The following is a 27,848-nucleotide window of genomic DNA, read 5'->3' as shown; positions in this document are numbered from 1 at the left end:
TATTCATGTTTCCTGGAGTGTTGCTTATGTCCATTAAAGGTTCATATCTACTGTGATAACTTTAGTTCATTCAAGGATTGGTATGTAAAGTAACATGGCTTTTAATCACTGGGGACAATTAATTGCACACATGGCTATGAACAATTCACCTGATCTTTTCTGTGTTCACCATTCCTCCCCTCAAGGGCTGGAATCTGTTTCACCTCCCCTTGGATCTGGGCTGGCCTTATGATTTGCTTTGACCAATAGAGTGCAGTGGAAGTGATGCTGGTGAGTCCCAGACCTAGGCCTTTACAGGTGTTGCAGCTTCCATTTTTACCCTCTTGGGAGCCAGCTGGCACGTAACAAAATCTGTCCTGCAGGAGAGCCGCTCTGAAGAGGATCAGGCTCAGGTGGGGAGCTGTAGGCATGAGAATGCGGAGTGCCTGAAGGAGTCCTGGAAGGAGGGAGTTGCAGCAAAGGGAATGGGAGGGTGCCAAAGACAAATTGCACCTGCTGGGCCTGGTTATGTGGCCTAGAAGGAACCAGGGAATGGAGCACAGAGGTTTCATGATGGTGGTTTTAATTGGCCTTGGAGGCTTGCTGACCCGCTCTGGCTTTGACACTCAGCAAGGTTGGAACTGCCAGTGTTGGCTGGTATAAGAACTGGCAGGAAGTTGTCCATAATTGCCTCCGATGGTTGCTGGCCCTTGGCTCTCTGGCCCAGGACCCTATCCCTAGGCATTGGCCTGGGGAATTGGCTCCCAAACTCATACTGTCTTGCCAAAGCTCTATAGTGATAGCTACCTCAGGCACTGTTGTGGGTTGCATTGTGTGCCCCCCAAACTCATATATTGAAGTCCTAAGCCCAGCACCGCAAAAGGTGACCTTAGTTAGAGGATCATTGCAGGTGAAAGTAGTTTAAATAGTGTCAGGCTAGGGTAAAGTGGACCCCTAATCCAATATAACTCATGTCCTTATAAAGAGGGTAAATTTGGACACAGACACACAGGGTTAACACAATGGGAACATGAAGACGGAGATCAGAGTTGTACAGAAGCCAGGGAACGTGTGTGATACTTTGAAGCCACACAGTTTGTGATACTTCATTACACAGCAGCCCCAGCAAGCTAATACAAGAGTTGATGCCCCTTCTCTACCCGTGCCCCCTCCCCTCAGCCCTCACTTCTGGGTGGATGAACACAGGAGTAAGCTTGTGCCCGCAGTGAGGAAGCTGCCAGGTGGCCTCACAACTTCATCTAGTTAAAATTAAATTTCCTATTTTCTCAAAAAGTCTGTAAAGGTGATTTATTATATACTTCAGGCATAAGGAAAAGGAGATAATTTTCGATCAGAGGACACTTCTAATGCCTCTGAAATGATACCAAAAAGTTGTTTCATTTAACTTCTTTGAGACCCTTCTACCCAAGAATGTCTTCATTTCAGAGATTGCAGAGAGTTAACACTTGGTTGTTTCCTTTTCTTCAAAAAACTCGATTTAACCTCACTGTATTAGGATTGGCACTTGATTATTCCGATATGATCATTTGCATGATTTTTTAGTGCCACAAGTATTGAAAATTGATATTAGAATATTAAAATTGACATATCTTAGAGATCTTTAGTGCCTATAATAACAATAATATTGGGTGCGTTGAGCAGTAATAATGGAAATTACATTTGAAAAATAGTGGTAATAGAACATTGTGAAATGCAAGAAATAGAAAAAGCACACTGTGAGAGAAAACAATGTTTTAGTCACAGCATTTTGGCTCTCTGGGCTCCTCGGGGTCATGATGCCTGGGCTGAATGCGTTAGATCGACCTGTGCAATTCTGATTGAAGTGGAGAATTTTCAGTCACTGAAATCAAAAGGGGGTAGGGATGTTGTCATGTCTGAATATGCTTTTTGCTCTTTAGAATGGGTTAGTATTTTGTAAGTAAAAACTGGATTTCCATAGGAAGCATATATTTGCTATGATTTAACCTAATAATTTGGTTATTTTCCAGTTATTTGTAACTTGTGATTAACAGCTTAATTAAAAAACATTTGGAAAAATATGTAAAGTATACTTCTCTATACTTCATACTTATATAGTTTTTAGGATGATTTTAGGTTGATTGACTTTAACGTGTCCCTTTCATGCTTTATTGATCCTTCAGCATAGGCAAACTCACAGAAAACCGCAGTAAAAAAATAAATCTATGAGGAGCCTAAGAAATTCTTGATAATGTGAACGCACATTAATGTTGATTAATGCCACTGCAAATGTTGATTTTGGGTTTTGGATATTTTCTATACCAATTAGAAAAATGGTATGAAGTCTTGATTAACTATTTCTTTTAGCAGCTTAATTACCCTAACTCAGGAATATTTTGCTTAAGATTTTAAAAATTAAACAAAGCCAAGCAAGTGTCAGGACCACAGAGATGAAAAAAGGGTGAATTAATTCTTTTGTGTCCAGCTGACAATTATTTTAGTCTTGTGTATGTTTACATGGAACCTGCCTTTGCTCTGTTGCTTTCAGGAAAGAAAGGTTTTTTTTTTTTTTTTTTTTTTTTTAATGTTTCTCTCTGATTTTGGAACCATTGAATCAGCCAGTTGGTTATAGAGATCTAGCCTTTTCTAAGGCCTCTTTGTAACCTTAGGGTTGTTATCATCATCACTCTTTCCCTGGTGGACCAGGGGGTGCTCTCCAAGACCAGAGAATGAAGGCATGTCCCACAGGACCGCAGGATGCCGGGCAAAGGCCATTTTCGTGGAGCAATTATGTCTAAATTCCATGCATCCTCTCCATCCAACTCTGAAATCCCACAAGACATGTTATCACTGCACTGAGAGCCTTATGACTCAGCTGTATCTGAGAAACTTATCAAACAGAGATACCCTGAGAGAGAGGAGAGGTTGGGGCAGAAATGATCTCAGTCCTTATCCATCCTTCTAAACCGTCAAAAGGTATTTTACTTGCATGGGCAAGACATCAGTGACTTTGATCGACCGCTTCCTGAAGAGCTGATAGGGTCGTGTGTGACGTCACCGCTTGGGATGCCGGCCTTTGCCCTATCACAGCGATTCCCTCCACCCTCATTATTCCAGTTGGCGTCTGAATGCTGTCAGCTTCCTCAGTGTGGTCTAACACCCACTCCCACTGCCCTTCCGTTACTTGGCAGCAGACAAGTCGCCTTTACCAAATCCTTGTCTGTCGATAGGACTGTTGCACCAAGATTACAATTCTTTGAGATAGAAAGTTCTCTGCAAATGTAAAATGGTGATGTCAATAACATCAGTTCTACACACTGACCCTCATTCACTCTCCAATAGCCCTTTGTTTTCCAAACCAAAAGCCTTCTAGGGACTCTGAGTTACTGTTTTTCCTTTCGTGGTTCATGGGGAGTCAACATTGTGCAGTGGTTGAGAACATGGGCCCGTGCACAGACTTGGTTCACATTTCGCCCCTGCCTCCCCAGCGGTGCGGCAGGATGGGGCACTGTGAGTCTGATTTCCTAAACTCTGAAGAGGGATGCTAAGAAAGTCACCCTTGTAGAGCTGTTAAGGGGAGTAAATGGATATTGCAAGATGAAGTGCTTAGCAGAGTTCCAGGTACATATAGGCTCTCGGTGAGTAATTAGCTTTCATTGCTTTCTGGGGATATTTGGAGTTCTGTTATTCTAATGGATTTTGCACAAAGCCAGCAACAAGGAGCTGATTCTCATCACTTAATTAATTGCAAAAATCTTTCCCATCCTACTCTTTTTTTCTATATTCTATCTCACCCAGAATGGGAACTTGTATTCATTAAATGAACAGAGAATGGTATTTTTGCCTTTTTTATTTTTAGAATGTTGTACGGGTATATACTTTTTAAAGAAATCATGGAATAATTTTTTTACAAGCCCCATATTCAGATACTTGAGGTCTCTTTCCCCGGCTTCCGGTTCTGCTGAAGTTGGGGTGGGTGTGGTTTGTGAGGTGGTCCTGCAGGCAGTGGTTCTCTGTCAGTCCCTCCCTGCAGGCTGCTACTGTGTCTGGTCACACTTGGGTTCCCCTGTGCAGCATGTAAGCTTCGAGGGGAGGCTGTGGACACAGAGCTTCATGATACATACACTCTAGCATCTTCTTCTTGGACATTCATTCTCATTGGGCAGAAAGAAAGGGGGTCCATTATGACCTCTGACTGGCATTTCATTATTTGTATATTAATATTTGGTGTGGAGTGCAGTTAGAAATTCATAAATGGCCATTTGAACAAGGCCTTTATTCTAAAACTCGAGAAATTCTGCTGTCCATGGCTGTTAGCTAGAGCCTTGTCCTGATATGACAAGGTTGTGGGTTCAATCCCTGGTCAGGGCTCATGCAAGAATTAACCAATTAATGCATAAATAAATGGAACAACAAATCAATGCTTCTCTCTCTCTCTCAAAATATCAATAACTTAAAATATAAAGAAAGAAAAAAGAAAACAAAAGGAAAAGAAAAATTCTGCTTTCTGGGAAGGTAGTGAAACAGTGATGTTCCTGATACCAAGATGGCATTTTAAGCAACGTTTATTGAATCTGCTAATCTCATTTTATCATTTTGTTACAGATTGATGTTCTCAAAGCAGATCTGGAAAGTGCAGAATGGAAAGTTTTGGAAAATCTTATTCTGGAAGATGTCCTTGAGCAAATTGGACAGCTCATCTTCGAGATCCATCTCCACTGGCCTGGGTTCGAGGTCGGTGGCAGCGACAGCAGCGTAGTGCGGTTCTGGTACAGCCTCCTCAAAGAGCTGGAGCTAAAGGATTTCAGGCTTTTTCACAGTTACAAAGATTTATCTAAACCTCAGCTCTTCCTGAAGAAAGACATTTTCAATGCGAGTAGCTGTTATACTCTCAGTTGGGTAAATACAAGATGGAAATAGTCTGCAGGACCTCATCAAGAACTCAAGGAAATATTTACAGAATGGTGGACATCCATGATTCTAATGATCATTTGACTTGGGCAGTGTCCCACTAGCCAGTTACCTGTTTGAGGCCGGCATGGTCATTGCCTTTGTGGTGCGTGTAGCCTGGCGCCCGCCACGTGGTAGGGGCACGTTCACATGAGGATGGATACAGGAGTCAGCCTTCATCTGCCCAGACCCAGGCTCTTTGCCTGTTTGCCCCTGACAGAGTGGGGATGCTCGTCTTCCTTCACTTTGATTCGGAAAATAATCCCCAAATTACCTCAGTTTTCTCTAAAATTCATTACATATTAATAATCCATGAATTCATCGACATAAAAAAGAAATGATACAAATTTTCTGTTTTTATGGGATGGATGAGATTCTTAAGTTTGCAGCCTGCTGTTTAAAGTAGGATCTTTCCTTTGGCTTGAACTCACCTCTTTCATGTTCCCCTTGTTGCTCTTGTCAATAACATTCTTCAGACCTTGTAGATTTCAGTCGCTCCTCCTCAGCCTTTGCTCAGGCCATGCCACCGTTTTATAAAAGCCACTGATTCTAGGACGTAGGGAACTGAGACACACCAAATTCTCTCACTAAATTTAGGACTAGACTCTCAAGAGCTGCAACTCAATGCACTTTTCATAGTAGCCTTAAACCCCTTCTGTTCCTATGAACTAAGCACAAAGTAGAATTTGAGTCCTTATTGTTCAAACCTGATTTCTCAACCACAGACTTGCCTATGCTGTCAATTCTTTTTTTTTTTTTAATATATTATCTCAAAGATTGAGTGTTTCTTTACTGCCAGTTGGTATTTGGTGGCCTGAGGGCCAGAGTCTCTTTCCTGAGGTGGTCGCACAGTGTTTCAGTAGTACCAATCCTTTTTACTTTTTAAAAACATATTGAGCAGAAAATTCAGGTTCTCAGTAGTTCAAATAATCTTCCTCATTTCTATTTGCAGGATTAGACATTTATTCCTATGAATAATTTTCAAATACATATTTCAAATAAATTAATTAAATAGTATAAAATGAACCAAATTATTACCTTATTATAAGATAAGTGTATCTTCTGACACTTTTTACATCCTGACAAAGCAGGAAAACCATCCATACATGTTTATTCAAGACATTTGGGGAGGGAATAGAATGCTCATTACTACTAAATTTTATCTCTTTTCTCATTTTTTTTACCTACTTCTACCCCAGACATTCCCTGGGCTCTTTGTTTCTTGCAATGGTTTGAAAATACATTCCTCAAGTGAGAACCCAAAATATGTTAGAGTTGTATGATTTCACTAACTTGGGTTCAAAAGAAACAAGACTTTCTGAATTAGTGATGATTTTTTTTAAAATATAAATGAGGTTTTTACTTTAAAACCCATAGGACATTAATAAAAGTCATTGAGTTGGGAGGACCAGTTTGAATAAGTGTGATTTGTAACAGCACTTCAGTTGCTTTTATCATCTACAGCAATTTCAAAAGTACAAAGGGTCCATAAAAGCTCTAAAGTTAATACTGTCGGTTTGCGTGGCGCAGCCTCCAAAACAAAGTTCACTTTAGTACAGCTCCTGTTTGGATTGTATCACAGATTCTCTCTCTTTTCTTTTATTTTTTTCATAATAATTTTATACATTAAAGCATATACAATAAACCTGTTCATACAGTAAACATTTAAACCTTTTTATACACTAAACTATGACATATACTGATCTTAGGTGCCTAGATATGTAGACACCCATACGGATATTTTTGTTTCATAGGATGGAACATTTTTGGCATTACTGAAAGCCCTCTTTGTATGGGGCAAGTTACCAGTTATTCTAGTTTGGTGGTACAGAACATTGACTTCAACACACACACACACACACACACACACACACACACACACATATGCACTCAGGCACATACACATCTGAAGCAAGGATGGGTGTACTGTTAAAAAAAAAAAAAGAAAAATTCAAAATAAATCACAAACACACCCACCCACACCCACCTACTAGGCAGCCTGTTCAATAGTTATTTGTACTTATTTTATGCTTATTTCCAAGACTGTCCTTCATTCCCTTTATGGAGAATTTGAAATTTATGATGAATTTTCTGACTGTTGCTATGGCTTCTCTGGCTCTAGAATTTATTGTGATTACTGCTTTGGCCAGGGTTTCTTAACCTCAGCACCATTGCTGTTCCGGGCTGGGTACTTCTTTGTTGGGGGAGGGAGGGCTGTTCTTTGCATTGTAGAATGTTTAGCAGCCTCTTTGAGCCTCCCTACTAGATGCCAGGAGCACCTTCCCCCCTCCCTTTTCAAGTGACAGCCAGATATGTCTCCAGACGGTGCCAAATGTCCCCTAGTGGGCAGAATTCCCCACTGTGGAGAACTGGTGTAGGCATGAGACACAGTCTAGGTTACCACAGCTCTGGTGTTTGGGGAGATCCTGCCTCTGAAGAGCAGGCAAAACCACCACAAAAGAACACAAAATCAAAAGCTACAATTTATTGAGTACTTATTATGTGCCCAGCACTGTCATAGATTATTCCTAATTCTCCCACAACCTACAAAGAAGTGTAATTTCCCCAAAGACATATACAGGTAAGGACACTCTGAGAAGTTAAATAGGAGTCCAAATCTTGGTTGGTCAGATCCCCCAGCCTAGGCTGGTCCCTCCACAATGCTGCTTCAATGGCTTCTAACAAACATAAGGTGCTACTTTCAAAGGACATATTTTTGCCTTCCTATTAATAAATAGTAGGGGGGGGGACCTACAAATATACTAAGACCAGACCTACAAATTTCTTAGAGTTTGGGTTATTTCTGTAGCATGCAGGTGTAATTTCAACAACCTACTTAATAAAAATATGCCTGCCAAGTGGAGGCTTACTGACAAAATATGGGGACCCAACGCATTCTCTGTTAATATATTCAGATTGCCAGTAAAGCTCTTGCACGGCCTTGGAAGGGACACTTGGCCCTGGCTCGTCCTAACACTTGGCACTTTTTCTCCTGGATTTTAGAAAGGGCACAACCACTTGGAAGTGCAGCTCCCTTTATTTCAAACCGGTTTTTGATTCTAGGCAAATGAGCTCATATGGGAATATCGGTGACATAATTTACTCTTACCAGAGTAATGCTCATAAATGAATGTGAAAGTGCAAATTAAATAATAATACTCTTATCCAATGATAAAAAAAGAACTGTTCTTTTTTCAGGATAGATTCTTTTTCTGAGGATGTAAGAGATTTAGAGGTCACCTTTTAGCACAAACTCTGTTACAATTTGAGATAAAAGTCAAAGAAAAACAATGTTTCCTTTCCCCTTAGAGTGATTGTATTTGATGAAGTTATAATAGGTTATCATATAAATATTTGTAGGTATTTGACATGTTCAAATGAAGAGAACCAGGGAGAAGTAAACAAACTTCCATTAGAATTGACTGGTGGTCCATTCATATTTACATCAGGCTAAAACAAAAGTAAATTCATGAATTTAGTGTTTAGTTCAAATTGGCTATTCATGTAAGCATTTCTGCCTTGGCTGTAAAAGTTTAGTATATAGTAAATACAGTACAAGATTTGCATTTCCTAAGTATTACATGTTTGGATTTTGCAAAGCTTAGATTTATACCAGAAAACTAGCCTCATCATATTTTGCCAGATTAAAAATGAAGGTCTCATTTAAAAAGATTATTATACTTGACAATACAATGGTACCTCCAACCTCAATTAATATAATTATTCCCTTCTTCTGGAGGTAAAATTATGTTTGACTTATAAGCAATAACATAAATTTTTGTATTTGGCCGTTGCTGGCTTTTTGTGAATTCAATAATACATTTAACCTTCCGCTAAAATGTCTTCCTTTTTCTTACATTGAAAGAGGTATTTGAACTTTTCACATGAAATGATACCCCCCAAATTCAGCATATTTTTAAACTACCTAAATTTAGAAATTCTTGAAATAATGTTATTTGAAAAATAAATTGGGCAAGCTTAATATCACACTTCACATTTAGCACCATATGGAAAAATGTTAGTTCTCAATACCTTAAAACTAATGCTTTGTAAAAATGTAGCAACTTCATTTTATTGTATAAGTTTTTTCTTAGCGACTGGTCTTGTGCAATAAGATTGTCTGAAACAATAAGGGACTTGGTTTTTTCCTGTCAAGTTTGAATTCTAACCTAGATTATATCAATAGAAGGAGCCTAGTATACACAGGACAGAAAAGCAATCAATATGTACCAGGGAGCTGTGGTGGTTGGTAAACAGCTGTGGTCCTCAGTCACTCGACTCCTCTGTGGCCCCTTCCACAGGACCCCTGGACCTCTCCAAGGTCGAGCAGTTCATGCACAGCACACGGGGCAGCTTCCAGGACGCTGCCCCAGCGCAGTGGTTAGCTTCTATCCTAACTGCCCCATGTCCTGTGTTACTGGTTGTTGTATATTTTGGTATCAGCTCTGGGTGAGTATATATACTGAGCAAAAGTCCAGTGGGTTCAATAACATGAATGAAACTATAATTATGTCAACAATAAGCAATTCTTGGTACAGGCAATATTATTTCTCAAGGATTGATGTCAGATCAAACCTGGTTTCCTAAGGGACCCCCTCCCCCATTAAAGACTCCCGGCCACATGTCTCCATGTGGTCCTCTAGCCTCCCTCTCTTCACAAGCCTGTACTTTAATGTATCTGCTTATGTAATGGTTGCCTTGCTCAGCAGACTGTGAGCTCCCTGAAGGTAAGGGCCAGGTTGGGAGCCCCCACGCCGGCTAGGTGAAAGGTGCTCAATAAATATTGGTTGAATATGAATAAAGAAAGCTATTTCACTTAGGATTTTTCAGTACATTTATTTCATCAGCATTTGTTACTGAAATTTTTTTCTGGCATTAAAAATACATTTGCAATTTAGATGTGCCACTGTCTTTCATTGTGGTTAATTTAAATTTAGACACGGTTTATCCTTTTCTTGACATGGTGGTTTGTTGTGCTGCTTCTGGCAGTCCTCATTCCCGCGTAGAGGGTGCCAACCTGGAGAGCTTTTTTAGGAACTTGAGAGCTATATAATAACTGAATCGAATAAATACAACAATAACTGAAGGCTCAATCATTAGTAGAAGATATCCTAGGATATTAAACCTCAGTCTTAGCTTCACATTCCTCATTGTCCTTTCTTTGTACCAATCCCCAGAAAACACTTTTTAGAGTCAGCGTATAAAACCACAATTCCCAGTAGCCTGGAGAATATTTTCAGTTTATGAGAGAAGGAAGGAAGGTATGATGATATGAGGTTACTTATGCCAAGGATAGGGACCGGGATTCCTACATAAGTGGTTAAAACAAATGTTCCAAGAATAAAAACAAGGTGAGAAAAGAGTGCATTCTCAAAACTCCCTGAAGTATGACTAAGAACCGTGCTGTGAGCAGTCAGGAGAAGGTGACGGGGGCCCAACTCTAATGGGAGAGGCCACCAGAATGTCTTTAGTTACAGGACAGGTTGTCTCACCAGAGGATGACAAAAATATGATCTAAATAGCTGAGTGTTTCTTAGAAACCACTTAACTCAGAGAGAGCCAGCTAGCTGGAAGCCACAAAGATTATGACACCAACCTGACAATTAAAAAAACAGAGTTAAATGGCATTTTGTAGAGGAGGCTGGATAGTAGGATGAAAGGAGAAGGGTTTTAACACTGCTGTTAACTAGCTGCATGATTTCAAGCATCACTTTTCTTGGCTTTTTTTTTTTTTTTTTTTTTTTTTTTAACCTAGGGTGGAATATTTGATTTCTAAAGTTTCTTCTAGCTTGAAAAAATCTTATTATTCTAAGATTTTCATGATTAGGGAAGGTTTCAACAGTGGTAGGATAATTTCCTCACTTGTGTGCTATAAAGGGAATTCTTAGGATAAATTCACAAGAATCCAAATGATGTGCTAATGTAGAAGAAAAAGCTCAGCTAAAAGATGAATCCATTATGATGGCTGTCCAGTCATCAAGCGAAGTGCCCTCAGGAAAAGTACCTTTTTGGACAACACACAAACCCTATGGTTCTAAAAACCAGAATGTTTCAGAGTGCACTGGTTTCTACATCTATTGTTTTTATACAGTCCTTACAAAGCAGCAATATCTGAAGATACTAGATTAAGTATATATACTTATGGCGATCCTGTGTGTGTGTGTGTGTGTGTGTGTGTAAATATAACATAAACATATATACGCATGCACACATACATATAGAAGGATCCCTCTAATATATACTAATATATATACACACATGCATATATAGTCACACATGCACACATGGCTAAATGCTGAAAAACAATTTTCAGACACAAAGAGCTCAGAGGGAGCGTAGAGGCGGGGAGGTAGACCGAGAAGCCCCATGCAGTAGTCCCAGGAGGTCGGGAGGCCTGCGATGGCCAGGAGCCTCGAGCCCCGGCGGCAAGGCCTGTACTGGGGCAAAGGATCGGGGCTGAGACGCCTGCAGCGGTGAGGCCCTTGGAGGGCTGCAGCCTCACTGGGAGACGGTCCCTGAGTCTACTGTCCCCACACAAGGGAGCCTCTTCTGGCTGTAGCTCTGGGAGAAAATACGTTTCTCAGGAGAATTTGAATCCTCTGGCCTGTTTAAGGATGTGTATTTATATTACTACTAACATGGTTAGAAAAATGACATGGTTGTGATACCTCAGGAGCACATGGCAGGAGCAAATGCAGAGGCACTCAGGAGAGACTTCACTCAGACTACAAAGGATTTCCTAAAAAAAACAAAACAAAACCCACACATTTAAGATGAACTCCTAATAAAAAATTACATCTGACAAGGAAATGGTCTGTAATGAGGTAGAGGTAACAGAACAGTAAACACTGGGATTTTCAGCCCAAGAATGTGAGATAGAATCATACTCATAAAGAAAGTATAGTATAAATTGTTTAAAATGATTAAAGGTATAAAGGACTACATAGAAATGGTAAGAAAATAAGACATGTGAAGAACAGGAAGATATTAAAAATACAAATAAACCTTCCATAAAGGGAAAAGTCATTGGAATGAGAAGTTTAATGGAGTACACAGATTAGACAGCGCTGAAGAGATTATAAAGTGACCTGGAAGCCAAACCTGAGGAAACTACCCAAAATGTAGCATAGAAAAACGTGAATGTATTACTGACACTTTTTAAACTGTCAGGCTGGTGTCATCTATTACTTATGAGTTGTTTGAGTCTTAGAATGGCTTTCAGAAAGTGAAGCGGTGAAGCTGACTCTTGAGCCAGTCTAATGCTGGACCGTGCAACAGGGCAGCCATTAGCCGCACGGTGCTACCGCGCGTTTGGACTGTGGCCAGTGTAACTGAGACACTGAATTTTAACATACTTTTAATTACATTCAAAAACTTACCCTTGATTCAATTATTAGAAAATTCTTAGGCATGTTTGGAACAGCTTGGGCATATAAATGCGCTTTGTAGGAAACAGTCTCTGAATTAAGATGTGCTGTTAAGTGTCAAATTACATACCAGATTTCAAAGAGAAAATGAGAAAATCAAGTAAAATATTAACTTTAAAAATAACTGAATTTTGAAATATTTTGAATGTTATATAAAATATATTATTAAAATTAATATCCCCTGGGTTTCTTAAGAATATGGCCATTAGAAAATTAAAAATTACATATATGGCTCATGTTTCATTTAGCACTATCCTAGAACATACACTTAAATAAATGTTTGAAATTTGAGTTAGTCCTTCAGATCTCAGGTGAACATTGCAGAATGGGGAGTGGGAGCTAAATAATTTGTCTGAAGATAGTAATTGCTATTACAGGAAGCCAAACATGCAAGGAGTTATCTCTTTGTCAAAAAAATGAAGCTACTACAGACTCTGATAGAAAGTTGTGACTTCTTTTCCCTTAAGTTCCAGATAATGTTGCAGTGTTTAGGATGAGAAAGTTGTGCCTATAATGATTAAAGTGACTATGAACATGGAAAATGCACATATATGTAAAATGTATATACATTCACATATATACATGCATACACACATACATGCACACATACATGGATGCATTTTTTGTTAGCTAAAGTTCTCTAGTTTTACATGTACTGAACAGTGTAGTTTTTGAAATATGATAAACTCAGACTCTACTTCACCGATTGTCCTCAGTGTGTACTGTATCATCTGGAGACCTTGTTAGAACTGCCAACTTTGACCTAGAGAATGAATTTTTATTTTCTAAATTGCAGTCTTTTGTTCGTTCATTCTTTTTATTTACCCATTAAATAAAAATTGGTGAGATGAGATTTGAGCCAAGCACTGTGATAGAACCTTCTTTCCACTCATTGGATCTTCTTCTCGGGTCCCTTAGCACGTGTCTTGTTTATTTACTCAATTATTTTATGGTCTACCAAGAATTCTGCAATGAAACTATGACACAGCATGGGTTTTAAGATGCAGCTCTATTTCAGAGATATCAAAAATGTGAAAAATATGTACCCTTGATAAAATACAGCACCACTGTTCCATAGGTCTCACTTCTGAGACCCAGTTTATGCTACAGATGGACACCTTGACTTGGACGGCACTCCACCCTTCCCTTCCCCATACCTTAATTCATATGGCTCCCTCAACTAGACTTTATTTTCTTCTGAATTCTCCATAGGAGACACTGTCTCCAGGGGATTCTGATGCAGATGGTTCTCAGTCCACACTCTGAGAATACTTTTCTTCAGAGCCTCAAAATATTGCTACTACTGCAACCCCTAGGGCTGCCATCCAACGGTTGGCTATTTCATTGTCAATGTTTTCTTTCAGGTAGTTTACAAACCTGCTAGGGACACACACCAGCCTCACAATGCATCCTTAAGAAACTACTAGAACTGATCAATGAATTCAGCAAAATAGCAGGGTACAAAATTAATATCCAGAAACCAGTTGCATTTTTATATACCAATAATGAACAGAAAGAGAAATTAAGAAAACAATTGCATCCACAATTGCTAAAAAAATAATAAAATACTTAGGAATAGACTTAACGAAGCATGTAAAAGACCTGTACTCAGAAAATTATAACACATTGAAAAAAGAAATTAAAGAAGATCCTATGAAGATTCTAATGGCACATTTCACAGAACTAGAGCAAACACTGTATTTTGCTGTGTATAATGTGCACCCATGTTTTTGGCCCAAATTTTCAGGAAAAAAATCTTTCATTTTAAAATTTTAAATCAATCATTTATTTAAATGTAGATACTTTTTTTGTATTATAAAGGAATTTTAGCATTTATTTTTGAACATACTATGGTACAAGAAATTTTATGTAACAAATAATTACAAAACACAAGAACAGATACAAGGTATTTCAGGCACTACCTATGTATAATGCAAATCCTTATTTTTCCCTCAAAAATTTGGGCAAAAAGTACGCATTATATATAGCAACATGTTATTTCAAAAATTTATGTGGAACCACAAAAGGCCCCGCATAACAACAGTGATCCTGAGAAAAAAGAACGTTGGAGGAATCATACTGCCTCGTATCAAGCTGTAAGGTCATAGTAATCAAAACAGCATGGTACTGGCATAAAAATGGACACATAGAGCAATGGAACATAATAGAGCCCAGAAATAAACCCACATCTTTATAGTCGATTAATATTTGACAGACAAAGCAAACACATACAGCAGGCTAAAGATAGTTTATTCAATAAATGGCTTTGGGAAAACTGGACAGTTATGTGCAGAAAAATGAAACTACACCATCTTCTGAAGCCATACACAAGCATAAATTCGAAATGGATCAAAGACTTAAATGTTAGACCCCAAACCATAAAAATCATAGAAGAAAATATAGGCAGCAAAATCTTGGACACTATTTGTAGCAATATTTTATCGGATATATCTCCCCAGGCAAGGGAAACAAAAGAAAAAAATTAATGGGACTACATAAAACTAAAAAGTCTTTGCACAACAAAGGAAATCATCAACAAAATAAAAAGACAACCAACAGAATAGAACATATTTGCTGATACATCTGATAAGGGGTTAATATCCAAAATTTATAAAGTACTTACACCTCAACACCAAAAAAACCCAATTAAAAAAATGGGAGAAGGACCTGAATAGACACTCTTCCAAAGAGGACATACAGATGGCCCATAGACATACGAAAAGATGCTCAACATCACTAATCATCAGAGAAATGCAAACTAAAAGCACAATGAGATACCATCTCACACCTGTCAGAATGGCTATCATCAATAAATCAACAAATAACAAGTACTGGCGAGGATGTGGAGAAAGGGGACCCTTTTGCACTCTTAGTGGGAATGCAGACTGGTGCAGCCATGATGGAAAGCAGTATGGAGATCCCTTAAAAATTAAAAATAGATCTGCCTTTTGACCCAGTGATTCTACTTCTGGGAATATATGTGAAGAAACCCAAAACACTATTTTGAAAGAACATAAGCAACCCTATGTTCATTGTAGTGTTAATTTACAATCACCAAGATATAGAAGCAGCCCAAGCATCTCGTGGATAAAATAACTATGGGACACATGCACAATGGAATACTACTCAGCCATAAAAAAAAAATTTTACCCTTTGTGACAGCATGGATGGACCTGGAGCACATTATGCTAAATAAAATAAGCCAATCAAAGGAAAACAAACATGGTATGATTACACTCATATGTGAAATCTAATGAATTAAACTACCAGGGAAAATGGGGACAGATTCATAAACAGAGACAAGGATGACAGATCGTGGCAGGGTGTGGGGGAGGTAAAGATCTGGAGGGACTGAGCAAAAAGGGAAAAGGACCCATGGACATGGACAACAGTGTGGTGACTGCTGGAGGAAGGTGTTATAAGGGGACAAAATGGTAATGGAAGAAATATAATAAAGATTAAAAGAAAACGAGCATCCAGTATATGCCCAATGAAATTAATTTTAATGAGGATCTCACTTATATTAAAAAAAAAATTGTGCTAGACTTTGTATGTAGAGAAGTGCCTGTTTAATACTTATCTTAAAACTGTCTCCTTGAGACAAAGTATTACCAGCTTTTGCTTCAATATTTAAATATTCATCCCATTAAGCCTTTCACTAAAGCGTCACTTTTATTCTAACTTGTAGGAAGGAAATCTGTTCTGAGTACAACAAAAAGGATACAGTAAGGAGTTGTCCAATGGCAACCACCTAATTCCAGGAACAACAACCTTGAGACATTTTTATGCTGGGAAAGAACTCCACTCTTGTGTACTCTAAAATGAGTGCACTTGTGACTTAGTGTGCCCACTAAGTGAATAAATGTGGAATGTGTTAAACTTAATTTGTATGTTCTGAGGACACTGCCCTGTATTTTTACTATTAATCAGAATGAACCCATTAATATACCATAACTAGCTCTAAAACATTATTTTTCTCCATAAAATCAAAATGACCCATTTAAAATCTGTAAATGGTTTAATTTGTGTCTCAATAGAGTTAAGACTTAAAAGGAGGCAAAGAATAAAAATTCTAATAACACTTTTTTTACAAAAAATGCTTTATTTAAAAATATGATTTTTTTAAAAAAGAGACTTTTATTTACAGTTGTTTAGTTTAGAAACAGTCAAAAACACAATAAAATAAACCCAGATTTAGAAGTTATGATTTATACCATACACAATACTGGTGGTGAACAAGATAGTTTAAATATACTATTCTTTTATTATTAATGAAATGTGATTAATTCACATTGGTTAAACCCAGTGGTTGGGACTAAAGAAAAGGTCTTATCTGAATTCTTTCCTCTTCAGGAAATGGCAGGCACGCTCCCTGGCAGATACAAAACGGCAGCAGCTGGATAGGCAGTGTATTCTTGTTTCTTTCAGTGCTTCTGTGTCCAAAACTCCAGCTCTACCACTTTTATTCTGTTTGTCTATTTTTGTCTTTACATTTTTTTTATGTGTGACTATAGCACCTAGTCATCTATACCAGCCAGGCTTTCTTTTTTTTTTTTAATTTTAATTTTTCACAATGGATGTTCTCAAGAACAAGCAGCATGAACTGCTGTCGACAGCACAGGGCTCAGAGCAAATGCCTTTAGGACATCAACACCCAATATGATTTTGGTCTTCCAGTCAGCGCTCTGAGCAGCTATGGACTGATCTTTTTTTGCATGGTAGTGAAATATTTCAAGCCACATTCACACATCTGATACAGATTGGTAATAAAGCTGGAGAAATGTTTGTCAAACTAAAGTGCTATTAGGTTACTACATTCAAGAGGCTATCTTGATTTCACAGTCTTGAGTTTTTAAACTTTTTAAAAAAGCCAACTACAGCCACTGCTTCTCAAACTGGGGAACCCTTGCCATTTTCCTGGATTGTCAATTTTACTCAAAGATTTAGAAAGAAGTTTAAAACTTTTCTAATCTTGTAAGTTTTGTCAAATATATTCACAAGCCAAATCAGAATAATTTTAAAGAAGTTACAAGTTGATATTTTGGTCTTTGCCCAACTCTTGTCGGGGTATTTCAGTAGTAACACCTGTGAAGCAATACCCTAAGAGACCCTGATTTCTGGAAGTATAGCCAGGCTCTTACTGACAGTAAGTACAAATAAAATTCAAAGATTTGACTCATTCTCTTGAGTTTCACCTTCAAAAATAACATAATTCTCTCATTTATAGACAGATTGGGAAGAAAGTCAAGGAAAGAACTCTGCGTTGACTTGTATTTTACATTGTTTAATAATTAGAGGAATGCTGCAGTCAGAGAAGATTGCTGGCTTACAACGAAAAATATACCACATTTGCCACAAAAATAGAGGAACCCGTGAATCCAAAAGACTAGAACTTGACCCACGGGAAATAATGAAAACAGTAATTGTGGGTGGTTTTACCCTTCTCTCAGAGTCTCATTAAATCTATCATCCCTGTTCCTTACTTCTCTTTTTTTGTTGAAGAGATAAGTACAAGGTACGTTTCTGAGTTACTTGTCATTATCACTGCCTTTAGAATCCCAAATCCTCTAGGGATTCTTTCCTGACTCCAAAGGGATCCTTTCAGTATGTCTTGGGGGTAAGCCCAAACTGCCTTGTCAAATACAAAATTGATGGTCGTCCTCTGTATAAATAGTATCTATAAAGAACAAATTAAAGTTGCCAACGAAATTATATGAGCCAAATTTACAAAGTTTTTTAAGAAACAATGTGTATCAACTTTATAAGGCCATGTAAGGAAATGATAATCTGTAAATAAAGTTATCATCCCACATATTTAATAATTAAATAGTTAAATATGGTATTGGGTCAAAATTAATCCTAGATATTTTAAGGATTAGTCTCATTAATCCCATAATTTAATCAGACCATCCCAACCACATGTTATGACTTTAGATGTTTCATGAGGATGCCACACTGCACCTATGCACACTTTATCATGAGCTTTAAACCGACTGTAGAGTTTTGTGGTCTTCCAGTCCCAGATGTTTAATTTTCCATTTCCATCTCCTGAAATCACATAGCTACAATGGGAAGAAAATAAATTCAGATTATTCAAACACTTCAATCTAGTAAAGTAAATGAAGAACAGAGAAAGAGTTTATCTTTTTCACCTTAACATAAAAAAAAATCAATGTGACTACATATTGTAATACTCAGTGGGAAGAACAAGGTAGAGTGTAAAGCAGTCTATAATTTAAACTTCTACCAAAAACCATCTCCATTGAGCACTGATCTAACAGTAAAAAATAATTTTTAACTTAAGACTGAGAGACCCAGGGGCGTCGATGAATGTGATAACACAGTAACTCTCTTGACAGTCAAAAACAGTGTAGGGAAACCAATTTCACACAGAGCCAGCAAACACATTCAGACCCTTTCTACTACAGTAGAATCTACCACCTTCATAATTACTTTTTGGCACCAATACCTTTTGAATATGTCTATGACTGACTCAGAGGTAGGAGTCTAAGGCCAATTATCAGGCTCAACATATAAAGCCAAAGGGATTTGTGAATGACTTACACCTATATATTTTCGCTAAGAATGGGGAAATGAATGCAGAGTTTCACTTAGAAAGACTAAAGGCTTCACAAATCTAGTGTGACCCAGAATTATTTGGAAGGTGGATTTGAGATTTCAACACAGAAAAGATGTAGTGAAGTTAACTTCAACAATGCAATACAGAATTAATTCTTCTGGTGTTCATCCAATCACAGCAATATGGTGATCATGGTCCGCTAGATCTTGTTTAGAAAAGCAGAGAAAATAAGGCACTGCCTATATAGACAGGGATTTATTATGTGGTTAAAGGTACACGGCTGAACAATATGAGGAGATATATGAAAGAACTTGCCCTATTGCCTGGAATTTTGACAATCTGCATATTTCTCATACAATTACATATGTGACTGTGATATGTAATGCGTTGTTACTATTTGTACAACAGAAGTTTATATCATCATATTTGAATATGAGAATACATGAGAAGATTTACACTTACCTCATGTCTGGTGAAAAGTCCACCTGGCAAGCATAGCCTGCTACCATATGGCCCTTAAAAATTTTTTTCTTATTTAATCTAAATCTATTTTGTGCTCCAAAAATTAAGATTTGGTTGTCCATTGATTGGCATGCTAGCCATTTCCCTGTAAATTCAAAATAAGACATTTTAGAGAAAAACTGAAAAATTTAAAAAGAATTTTTATTCTAAATATATTCAGTCATTAATATTCTTCTGTTCCCAACTACTTTATACTAATAAGAAAATAAATTTACCATACCACCCGTAAAGTGTAACAAATTTGTTGCTGGCAAGAGGTGTTTACATATATTGTAATGGAATTTGCTCATACGATCCTATGCCATTAGCACTCTTTATATATAAACTTTTGTTTTCTTTAAAAAAGGGTACACAGGTATTCTGGGTTTAGTATTAACAGAACTAAACTAAAATTTATATGAAATGAAATTAATCTGTATTAAATATAGACAATAGAACAATGGGGGAGACTTCTTTATGTTAACTACAAAAAAGGAAAGATCAAGAAAACTTAGGATTTCTTTAGGTGAGAAAACCTAGGACTATTAAATAAAGCTATAAAAAAGTATATGTTTAAAAAAATTTTTACTAACTGTTGTTGAAAGGCTACCTTGCTTTTATCTAGCCAGGATTTCCTAAAGCCCCTAGAATCTCAATTGCAGTGTCTTTTTGCATCCTATCTACTTGCAGACATTAGTAACTAAGAGAATGATCCTAACAATGTTCAGTTTGAGAAGGTAAATAACCTTCAAGATGGACATGATATTTGTAATGTATACTTTAAAAATACACTACATGAAATGTATATGCAGTGTCAAATGTGAGAAAGTGTACAATATGGTGATTATTCAAACAGGACCCAGTCAGGATGCTCCTCTCATGAAAATGATAGGGCATCTGACAAAAATGATCGCTGATTGCCTGTGGCAGATGGATGTCCCAGTACAGGGGCAAACTCCTTCTTGCCTTCTCGTTCTAGTTCTACACTCACAGTGATTCTGTGAGTCAACAGTGGCTTTGATGACAATGTTGCCCAAACATCAGACATTCCACTGTAATACCCGCACGCAGAGCTGTAATTATATCAGCAGACTGCCAAGTACATCTGCAGTACAAATTACCTTGTACTTAAAAGGCAATGCGTTACTGAACAGAAAACAGTATTAAATAGATTTATCTTTTTTATTTTGCTTGAGAAAATATTTTATAGTGAATGGCTAAGGTGTTCTCATTATAGGGAACCAGACCAAAATTTTCTATTCCCTGAAAGAAAAAGAATTCACAATAAATCACTAAATGAGTTGTGGAACATGATTCTGTTGGAAGGAGAGTTATTTTAAAACAAACCTCATTCTCAGATGGAAATACTTAGGTGCTCAGCCAATGTTAGCTGCAAATTGTTTCTTTTATTTTTATTATTTTAAAAAGGAGACTGGGTGAGGTGACTCACATATGAAAACCAATGATTATTTCTAATCATTTCAGTAACGAAAATACTTCCTTATACAGTATGGCACTGTGACAGACCTCAGAGAGAATCGCCAAGGTTTTTTTGAACAGAAATCACACCATGTCTTAGAAGTTCATTTAAAAACACATTCTACCTATTAACTCACCATTTGGAGACAAAGTCACTGCAGGCATTGAGTGCATACTGGGCTCTGCTATATACTTGAAATCCACAGGGATATCCCTGAATATTAAAAATAGCATAACAGAATAAGTAATTTTTAAAAAGTACCTTTAGAAGAATTATCCCTAAACCAGAATAGATATTCTTGAAATGCTATATTTAATAACCTTTCATGAAACTTCCTGGGGGAAGAAAAATCACAAAATGACATTCTATTACTTATGGTAAATCTTTTACTTCACAAACGACTTTCTGTGATAATTATAACAGTGTCAATGATTAATTTTTAAACTCTATTTGATTTAAACTTTGGTCTTTATGTTAAAAAACTGTTGCTAAAATTTCTTTAATAACGAACTCATCTAAAAATGTATCATGGTAGGCAGAAGCAAGATGTCTGAGACAAGCCTACAGGGAAACGTTCTTATTCTACCTGCCAGTCAACCTTAACTTTACTCTGCAGGTAGGTGAGAACGCTGAAGAGCCTTCAATGATGCGAACGGAGGGTAAAGCTCAATTTGCAGCAGGTCAAGCCCCTCCAGAAATGATGAGATTTCAGGATGGGTAAGGAAGATTAAGTGCTTGGTACCCAGGCACTTTCTATTTTCAGTTTACATGTGAAACATTTCAAATATGTATGGTATAGGAGAAACAGCATTAAAGAATTCTCATGTGAATGATGTAATAGATAAAACAATGCAAAAAAAATTCGAAACCTAGTCACCTAAATTTAGAATCATCAAAAGTTCAGAGTGCCTTTTCATTTTTAATATTCTCCATGATAAAAAAAAAAAATCCTTCAGTAATTTGGAAGGATTTTGGTCTTGTTGCTTTTCAGGACAGACCAAAAATGTTTTTAAAGAGTAACGTGTGCAAAATGTAATCTCATGTTATCTCGGAATACAAAGCAGCAATTTCAAACTATAGTTCAAGTTCCAAGACTTTAATTGAATGGAAAATAACAACAACAACAACAATTTGCCTTTAAGTAAGGATTTTCTCTATCTGTCCAGAAGAAGCAGCAGCAAATAATTTTTTTAAAAATTCTATCAGAATTCTGTTAGAGGAAAACATTTTCAGGTACAACCTGGGGAACAGCGTCATTTATCAAATCTCCAACCCTTTACACATCGAAGGTAACGGTGAAAACTGACATTCTGAATGACCCGAATGTATTGAAAAGAGCTTCAACTGGAAAAAGGTTCAACTGTTTTTCCCTCTTCATATTTATTATTAGTGGTTAACAATTTTATAACTTAAATTAAAACATAAGTGCATTTTTTAAATTAAATTACCCACAGTCCAGGTTCATGTCAATCCAATATCTTACTAAAAGTAAACAAAAAATTTAAACAGATCCTTTATTTCAATGACCCTTGATACAATGAGCTCTAAAACAAGAAATTAATCTGGACACCCTGTGGCCTTAATTATTACTAGTAAAAACGTCTGCTAGGCATAGTTATATTTAATGAACAAAACATTATTTTCTAATTAGAAACTGTAATTTGGTATAATAAACTACTAACATATATCTTACAAATAATCCTCAGTCTGGAAATGAAATCATTTAAAAACCACTTTAAAAAATCTATGAAAATTTAAAGCTAAAAGATAAACAACAGTATCAACCTCTAAGTTTTCCTTTTAAAAATATTTTAACAACTTAAAAACCACTGGGAGAAAACATGTCTATGACATTGTATGAATTTCATCAGTTAAAATACCACAGGTTGCCCAATATCTAATTCAATCTTTTAATCTCCTTTAAAACTGTATAGTACTGCCTAAGAAAACCAAGTTTCCTTTGATTTGTTTTCCTGTATCATTGTGCTAATCTAAACAGGTACAGGGTATAAAAGTTTAACAAATACCACTTATCTGAAGGCTGCAGTGATAATTTTCCTACTGTTGCAGTCAGTTCTCACCTTAAGGTGGTCAGGGCACCCCCTTCTCTCACAAGCACGCTGCCAGTGTCACCGGACTGACGTGTGGCTGTATGTGGTAAAGACGGTTCTAGGGATCCTAAGGTAGTTTTGCTTCCTACTTGTCTCTATAGCGAGGCTGATCCTCACATTTATTGCTTTCTGACTATTCAATCTAGATACAAGTTATCCTCTCTCTCCACCAGACCTTTTTTTCATCTAACTATCCATCCATATGATTAAGAACTCAAGTTCTGGATGTTTTATGTAAGCCTCATGGTATCCACAATGTAAAAATCTGTAATAGACATGTAAAAGAGAACGAGAGAGAAATCAAAGCGGACTGCAACAGAAAATCACCAAGTGATAAAGGGAGAGAGCAGAAACAAAGGAACTATAAAACAACCAGAAAACAATAAACAAAATGGTAAGAGTAAGTCCATAATTTAAATTTGCATTTACTAACTAGAACAGGGGGAGGTTAAGAATAGTATAGGAAAAGGAGAAGCCAAAAAACTTATGTGTATGACCCATGGACATGAACTAAGGGGGTCGGGGGGAGCTCTGGTGAGGGAGAGTGCAGGGCAGAGGGGGATGAAGGGGAGGAAAAAAATGGGACAACTGTAATAGCATAATCAATAAAATATACTTAAAAAATAAATTTACATTTACTTTAAAGATATTCCATGCAAATGGAAACCAAAGGAAAACAGATAGCTACACTTACATCAGAAAAAATAAACTTTAAGGCAAAAACTGTAATAGAGACAAAGAAGGTCATTATATAATGGTAAAGAGATCAATTCATCAAAAGGATATAACAGTCGTAAATGTTTATGTACCCAACATTGGAGCAACTAACTATATAAGCCAAATATTAATAGATTTGAAGGAAGAAGTCACTTGCAATACAATAAATAGCAGGGGACTTGAATACCCCATGTTCAACAATGGATAGATCATCCTGACAAAATCAACAGAAAACACTGAACTTAAACAACACGTCAGACCTGGTGGACGTAACTGATATATACAAAACATTCCACCCAACAGCAGGAGAAGGCATATTATTCTCAAGTGCACAAGGAATATTCTCCGGGATGATATATTAGGTCACAAAACAAGGCTTAATAAATTTAAGAAGTCTGAAATCATTTCAAGCATCTTTTCTGACAGAGATATGAAACTAGAAATTACAAGAACAGGAAAATTCACAAATATGTGGAGATTAAACAACATGCTGCTTAACCAAAAAGGGGTCAAAGAAATCAAAAGGGAAATAAAAAAATCTTGAGACAACTGAAAATAGAAACAAAACATACCAAAACTATAGGATGCAGCAGAAACAATTCAAACCGAAAAGTTTATAGTGATAAACACGTACATTAAGAAAAAAAGCCCTGGCTGGTGTGGCTCAGTAGGTTGAGTGCTGGCCTGTGAACCAAAGGGTTTCTGGTTCGACCCCCAGTCAGAGCACATGCTTGGGTTGCAGGCCAGGTCCCCAGTAGGGGTGCACGTGAGGCAACCACTCGTTGTTTCTCTCCCTCTCCTCTCTCCCCCTTCCCCTCTGTCTAAAAATAAATAAATTTAAAAAAAAAGAAAAAGTAAAAGAAAAAAAAGAACAATGTAAGCCCAAAGTTAGCAGAAGGAAGGAACTAACAAAGACCAGAGAGAAAATAAATTAAACAGAAACTAAAAAGATAATAGAAAAGACCAGTATGGGATGATGAATATACCATGCAGTGTACAGATGAGGTGCTGTAGAGTTGTGCACCTGAGGTATGTATAATTTTGTTAAACAGTTTTACCCCAATAAATTCAATAAAAAATCAATGAAACAACTTTTAAAAAAAGATAAATAAAACTGACAAAAATTTAGCTAGACTAATTAAAAAGACATAAATAAATAAAATTAGTAATGAAAGAATGCATTAACTGGTAATACAGAAATACGAAGGATTGTAAGAATACTAAGAACAATTATATGCCAACAAATTAGATAACCTAGAAGAAAAAGATAAATTCCTAAAAATATACAACCTACCAAGACTGAATCATGAAGAAATAGAAAATATGAACAGATCAATAACAACTAAGGAGAGATGAAGTAACCTAATACCTTTCAACAACAAAAAAGTACAGGAACAGATGGCTTCACCAGTAAACTATGTCAAACGTTTAAAGAAGAGTTAGTATCAATCCTTCTCAAATTCTTCCCAAACATAGAAGAAAACACTTCCAAACTCATTTTAAGAGGCCACAGATGCAAAAAGTCAACAAAATATTAGCAAACCAAATTTGACAGCACAATAAAAGGATTACACATCATGACGAAGTAGGATTTTTCCCTGGGAGGCAATGATAGTTTTGAATATATGCAAATCAACATGTGATACACCACAATAACAAAATGAAGGATAAAAATCATATGGTTATCTCAATAGATGGAGAAAAAAAAATTGCAAACACCCTTTCATGATAAAAAGTCTAAAAAAACTGGGTATAGAGAGAACATAGCCATATGTGAAAGCCCAAAGTTAACATATTCAACAGTGAAAAGCTGAAAGCTTTTCCTCTAAGTCCAGGAAAAAGACAAGGTTGTCCACTCTTACCACATTTAGTCAACACAGAAAGTGCAAGTCAGAGCAGTTAGGCAAGAAAAAGAAATTAAAGGCCTCTAAATCAAAAAGCAAAAGGTAAAATTGTCTCTGTTTGCAGATGACATAATATTATATATACAGAAAACTCTAAAGACTCCACCAATAAAACCGTTAGTATAAATAAATTCAGTAAAGTTGTAGGGTAAAAAACCAATATACAAACATTAAACTACCAGAAAGAAAAATGAGGATAACAATCCTATTTACAACAGCATAAAAAACAACAAAATACCTAGGGATAAATTTAACCAAGGTGGTGAAAAATCTATACACTGGAAACTATAAAACACTGATTAAAAAGAACTGAAGACATAAATAATTAGAAAGATATTCCACATTCATGAATCAAAGGAATTAATATTGTGAAACTGTCAATAATACCAAAAGTTATTTACAGATTCAACACAATACATATAAAAATTCCAATGACACTTTTTATAGAAACAGAACAATCCTTAAATTTGTGTGAAACTACAGTAAGACTCTAAAGCAATTCTGAGAAAGAAGAACAAAGCTGGAGTAATCACATGTCCTGATTTCTAACTACAGTACAAAGCTACAGTAATCAAAACTGTTTGGTATTGAACTAATAACAGACATGGGGTCAAATGGAACAGAATAGAGAGCCCAGAAATAAACCCACGTGTATACTGTCAATTTTCAACAAAGGAGTCAAGAATATATAATCAGGAAAGGACAATCTCTTCAATAAATGGTGTTGGGAAAACTTGGTATCTACATGCAAAGAATGAAACTGAACCTCTATCTCACATCAACTCATAATGGATTAAAGATCTGAACATAAGACCTGGAACTGTAAAGTTCCCGGAAGACAGTATAGAGGATAAACTCCTTGATACTGGTCTTGGCAATGATTTTTTTGGATTCGATATCTTCAGCAGGCTACAAAAGCAAAAGTAAACAAATGGAATTACTTCAAAGGAAAAAGCTTCTGTACAGCAAAGAAAACCAACAGAATGAAAAGCCAACCTAGGAAATGGGAGAAAATATTTGCAAACCCGTGTCTGATATGGTGTCAATATTCAAAATAGACAAGGAACTCAAGAACCAATGGGCAAAAGATCCGACTATAGATACTTTCCCACAGAAGACACATAAATATCCAGCAGGTACATGAAGAAGTGCTCAATGTAACTGATCACCAGAAAAATGCAAAGCAAAACCATAATGAGGTATCACAGTGCACTGATGGCTAATATCTCAAAGAGATAACAAATTACAAAATGGTGAGGATGTAGGGAGAAAGGAATCCTTGTACACCGCTTGCGGGAATGTGAACTGGTGCAGCCACTATGGCAAAGAGTATGGAGGTTCCTCAAGAAATTAAAAATAGAACTACTATATGATCCATCAATCTTACTTCTGGGTATGTATCAAAAGGGAAAGAAATCACTATAGCAAGGACACTTTTCTAACTCCCATGTTCAATGCAGCATTATTCACAATAGCCAAGGTATGGAAACAGCCTAAGATATCTGTCAAGGGATAAAGAAAATGTGGCATTTATATATACAATGGAATATTATCTAACCTTAAAAATGAAAGCAATTTTGCCATTTGTGACAACATGGATGAATCTAGAGAGCATAATGCTAATTTGAAATAAGCTGAAGAGAAAGACAAATGCTGTATACTGTCACTTTTGTATGCATTCTTAAAAAAAATAAAAAAGTTGAACTCATAGCAGCAGAGATTAGAATGGTGGCTGCCAGGGACTGGAAAGGTAGGGAAAAAAAGCCAAGTACAAACTAAAAAGGTCGCAAAGTTTTAGTTGTACGATGAATTAATGGTGGAGGGTCTAATGTATATAATGGGGTGACTATAGCTGATATTGTATTATATAACTGAGAGTAGAACCGAAGTGTTCTCAACAAACAACAAAAGGTAAACATGTGAGGCGATGCAGATGTTAATTAACTGAGTGGGAATCCTTTCACATTGTACATCAAATCATTATATTACACACTTATATTATAATTTTATTTGTCAATTATATCTCAATAAAGCTGAAAAAAAAAGAACAGAACTCAAGCTTTGGAATGATTTTGATCCACGTAAAATGCATAGTGTGCCTGACACATAGATTATAATATCATTAATAATTATGACAAGAAAGATTTCCTTAGATACTCAGTGCATGTTACGTGCCAGGCATTGTGTTGGTGCTGGGGACGTGTGGAGAGCAGACACTGG

The 27,848-nt window shown here is 36.7% G+C and overlaps 2 protein-coding genes across 2 annotated transcripts in view; one reads left to right on the top strand and one right to left on the bottom strand.

Moving 5' to 3' along the window:
- Positions 1-4,878, top strand: part of METTL24 (methyltransferase like 24) — an 88,921-nt gene extending 84,043 nt beyond the window's left edge. The window contains exon 5 of the mRNA XM_054568892.1: positions 4,564-4,878. Within this exon, the coding sequence (XP_054424867.1) occupies positions 4,564-4,878 (315 nt within the window). The remainder of the gene's footprint in view (positions 1-4,563) is intronic.
- An 11,539-nt stretch (positions 4,879-16,417) lies between these two features.
- The window catches only part of CDC40 (cell division cycle 40), a 51,415-nt gene continuing 39,984 nt past the window's right edge, over positions 16,418-27,848 (bottom strand). The window contains exons 13-15 of the mRNA XM_054569827.1: positions 21,033-21,109; positions 19,378-19,522; positions 16,418-18,397 (exon numbers count right to left, since the gene is read on the bottom strand). Coding sequence (XP_054425802.1) covers positions 18,220-18,397; positions 19,378-19,522; positions 21,033-21,109 — 400 coding nt within the window. The 3' untranslated portion in view covers positions 16,418-18,219. The remainder of the gene's footprint in view (positions 18,398-19,377; positions 19,523-21,032; positions 21,110-27,848) is intronic.

This window comes from Pteronotus mesoamericanus, unplaced genomic scaffold (genome assembly GCF_021234165.1).
Source record: "Pteronotus mesoamericanus isolate MK-2021 breed Mesoamerican mustached bat unplaced genomic scaffold, CSHL_Meso_final contig_20, whole genome shotgun sequence".
In the NCBI taxonomy this organism is placed as follows: domain Eukaryota; kingdom Metazoa; phylum Chordata; class Mammalia; order Chiroptera; family Mormoopidae; genus Pteronotus; species Pteronotus mesoamericanus.
The sequence above is the reverse complement of the archived record's forward strand: the minus strand, read 5'-3'. Positions and strand labels throughout refer to the sequence as shown.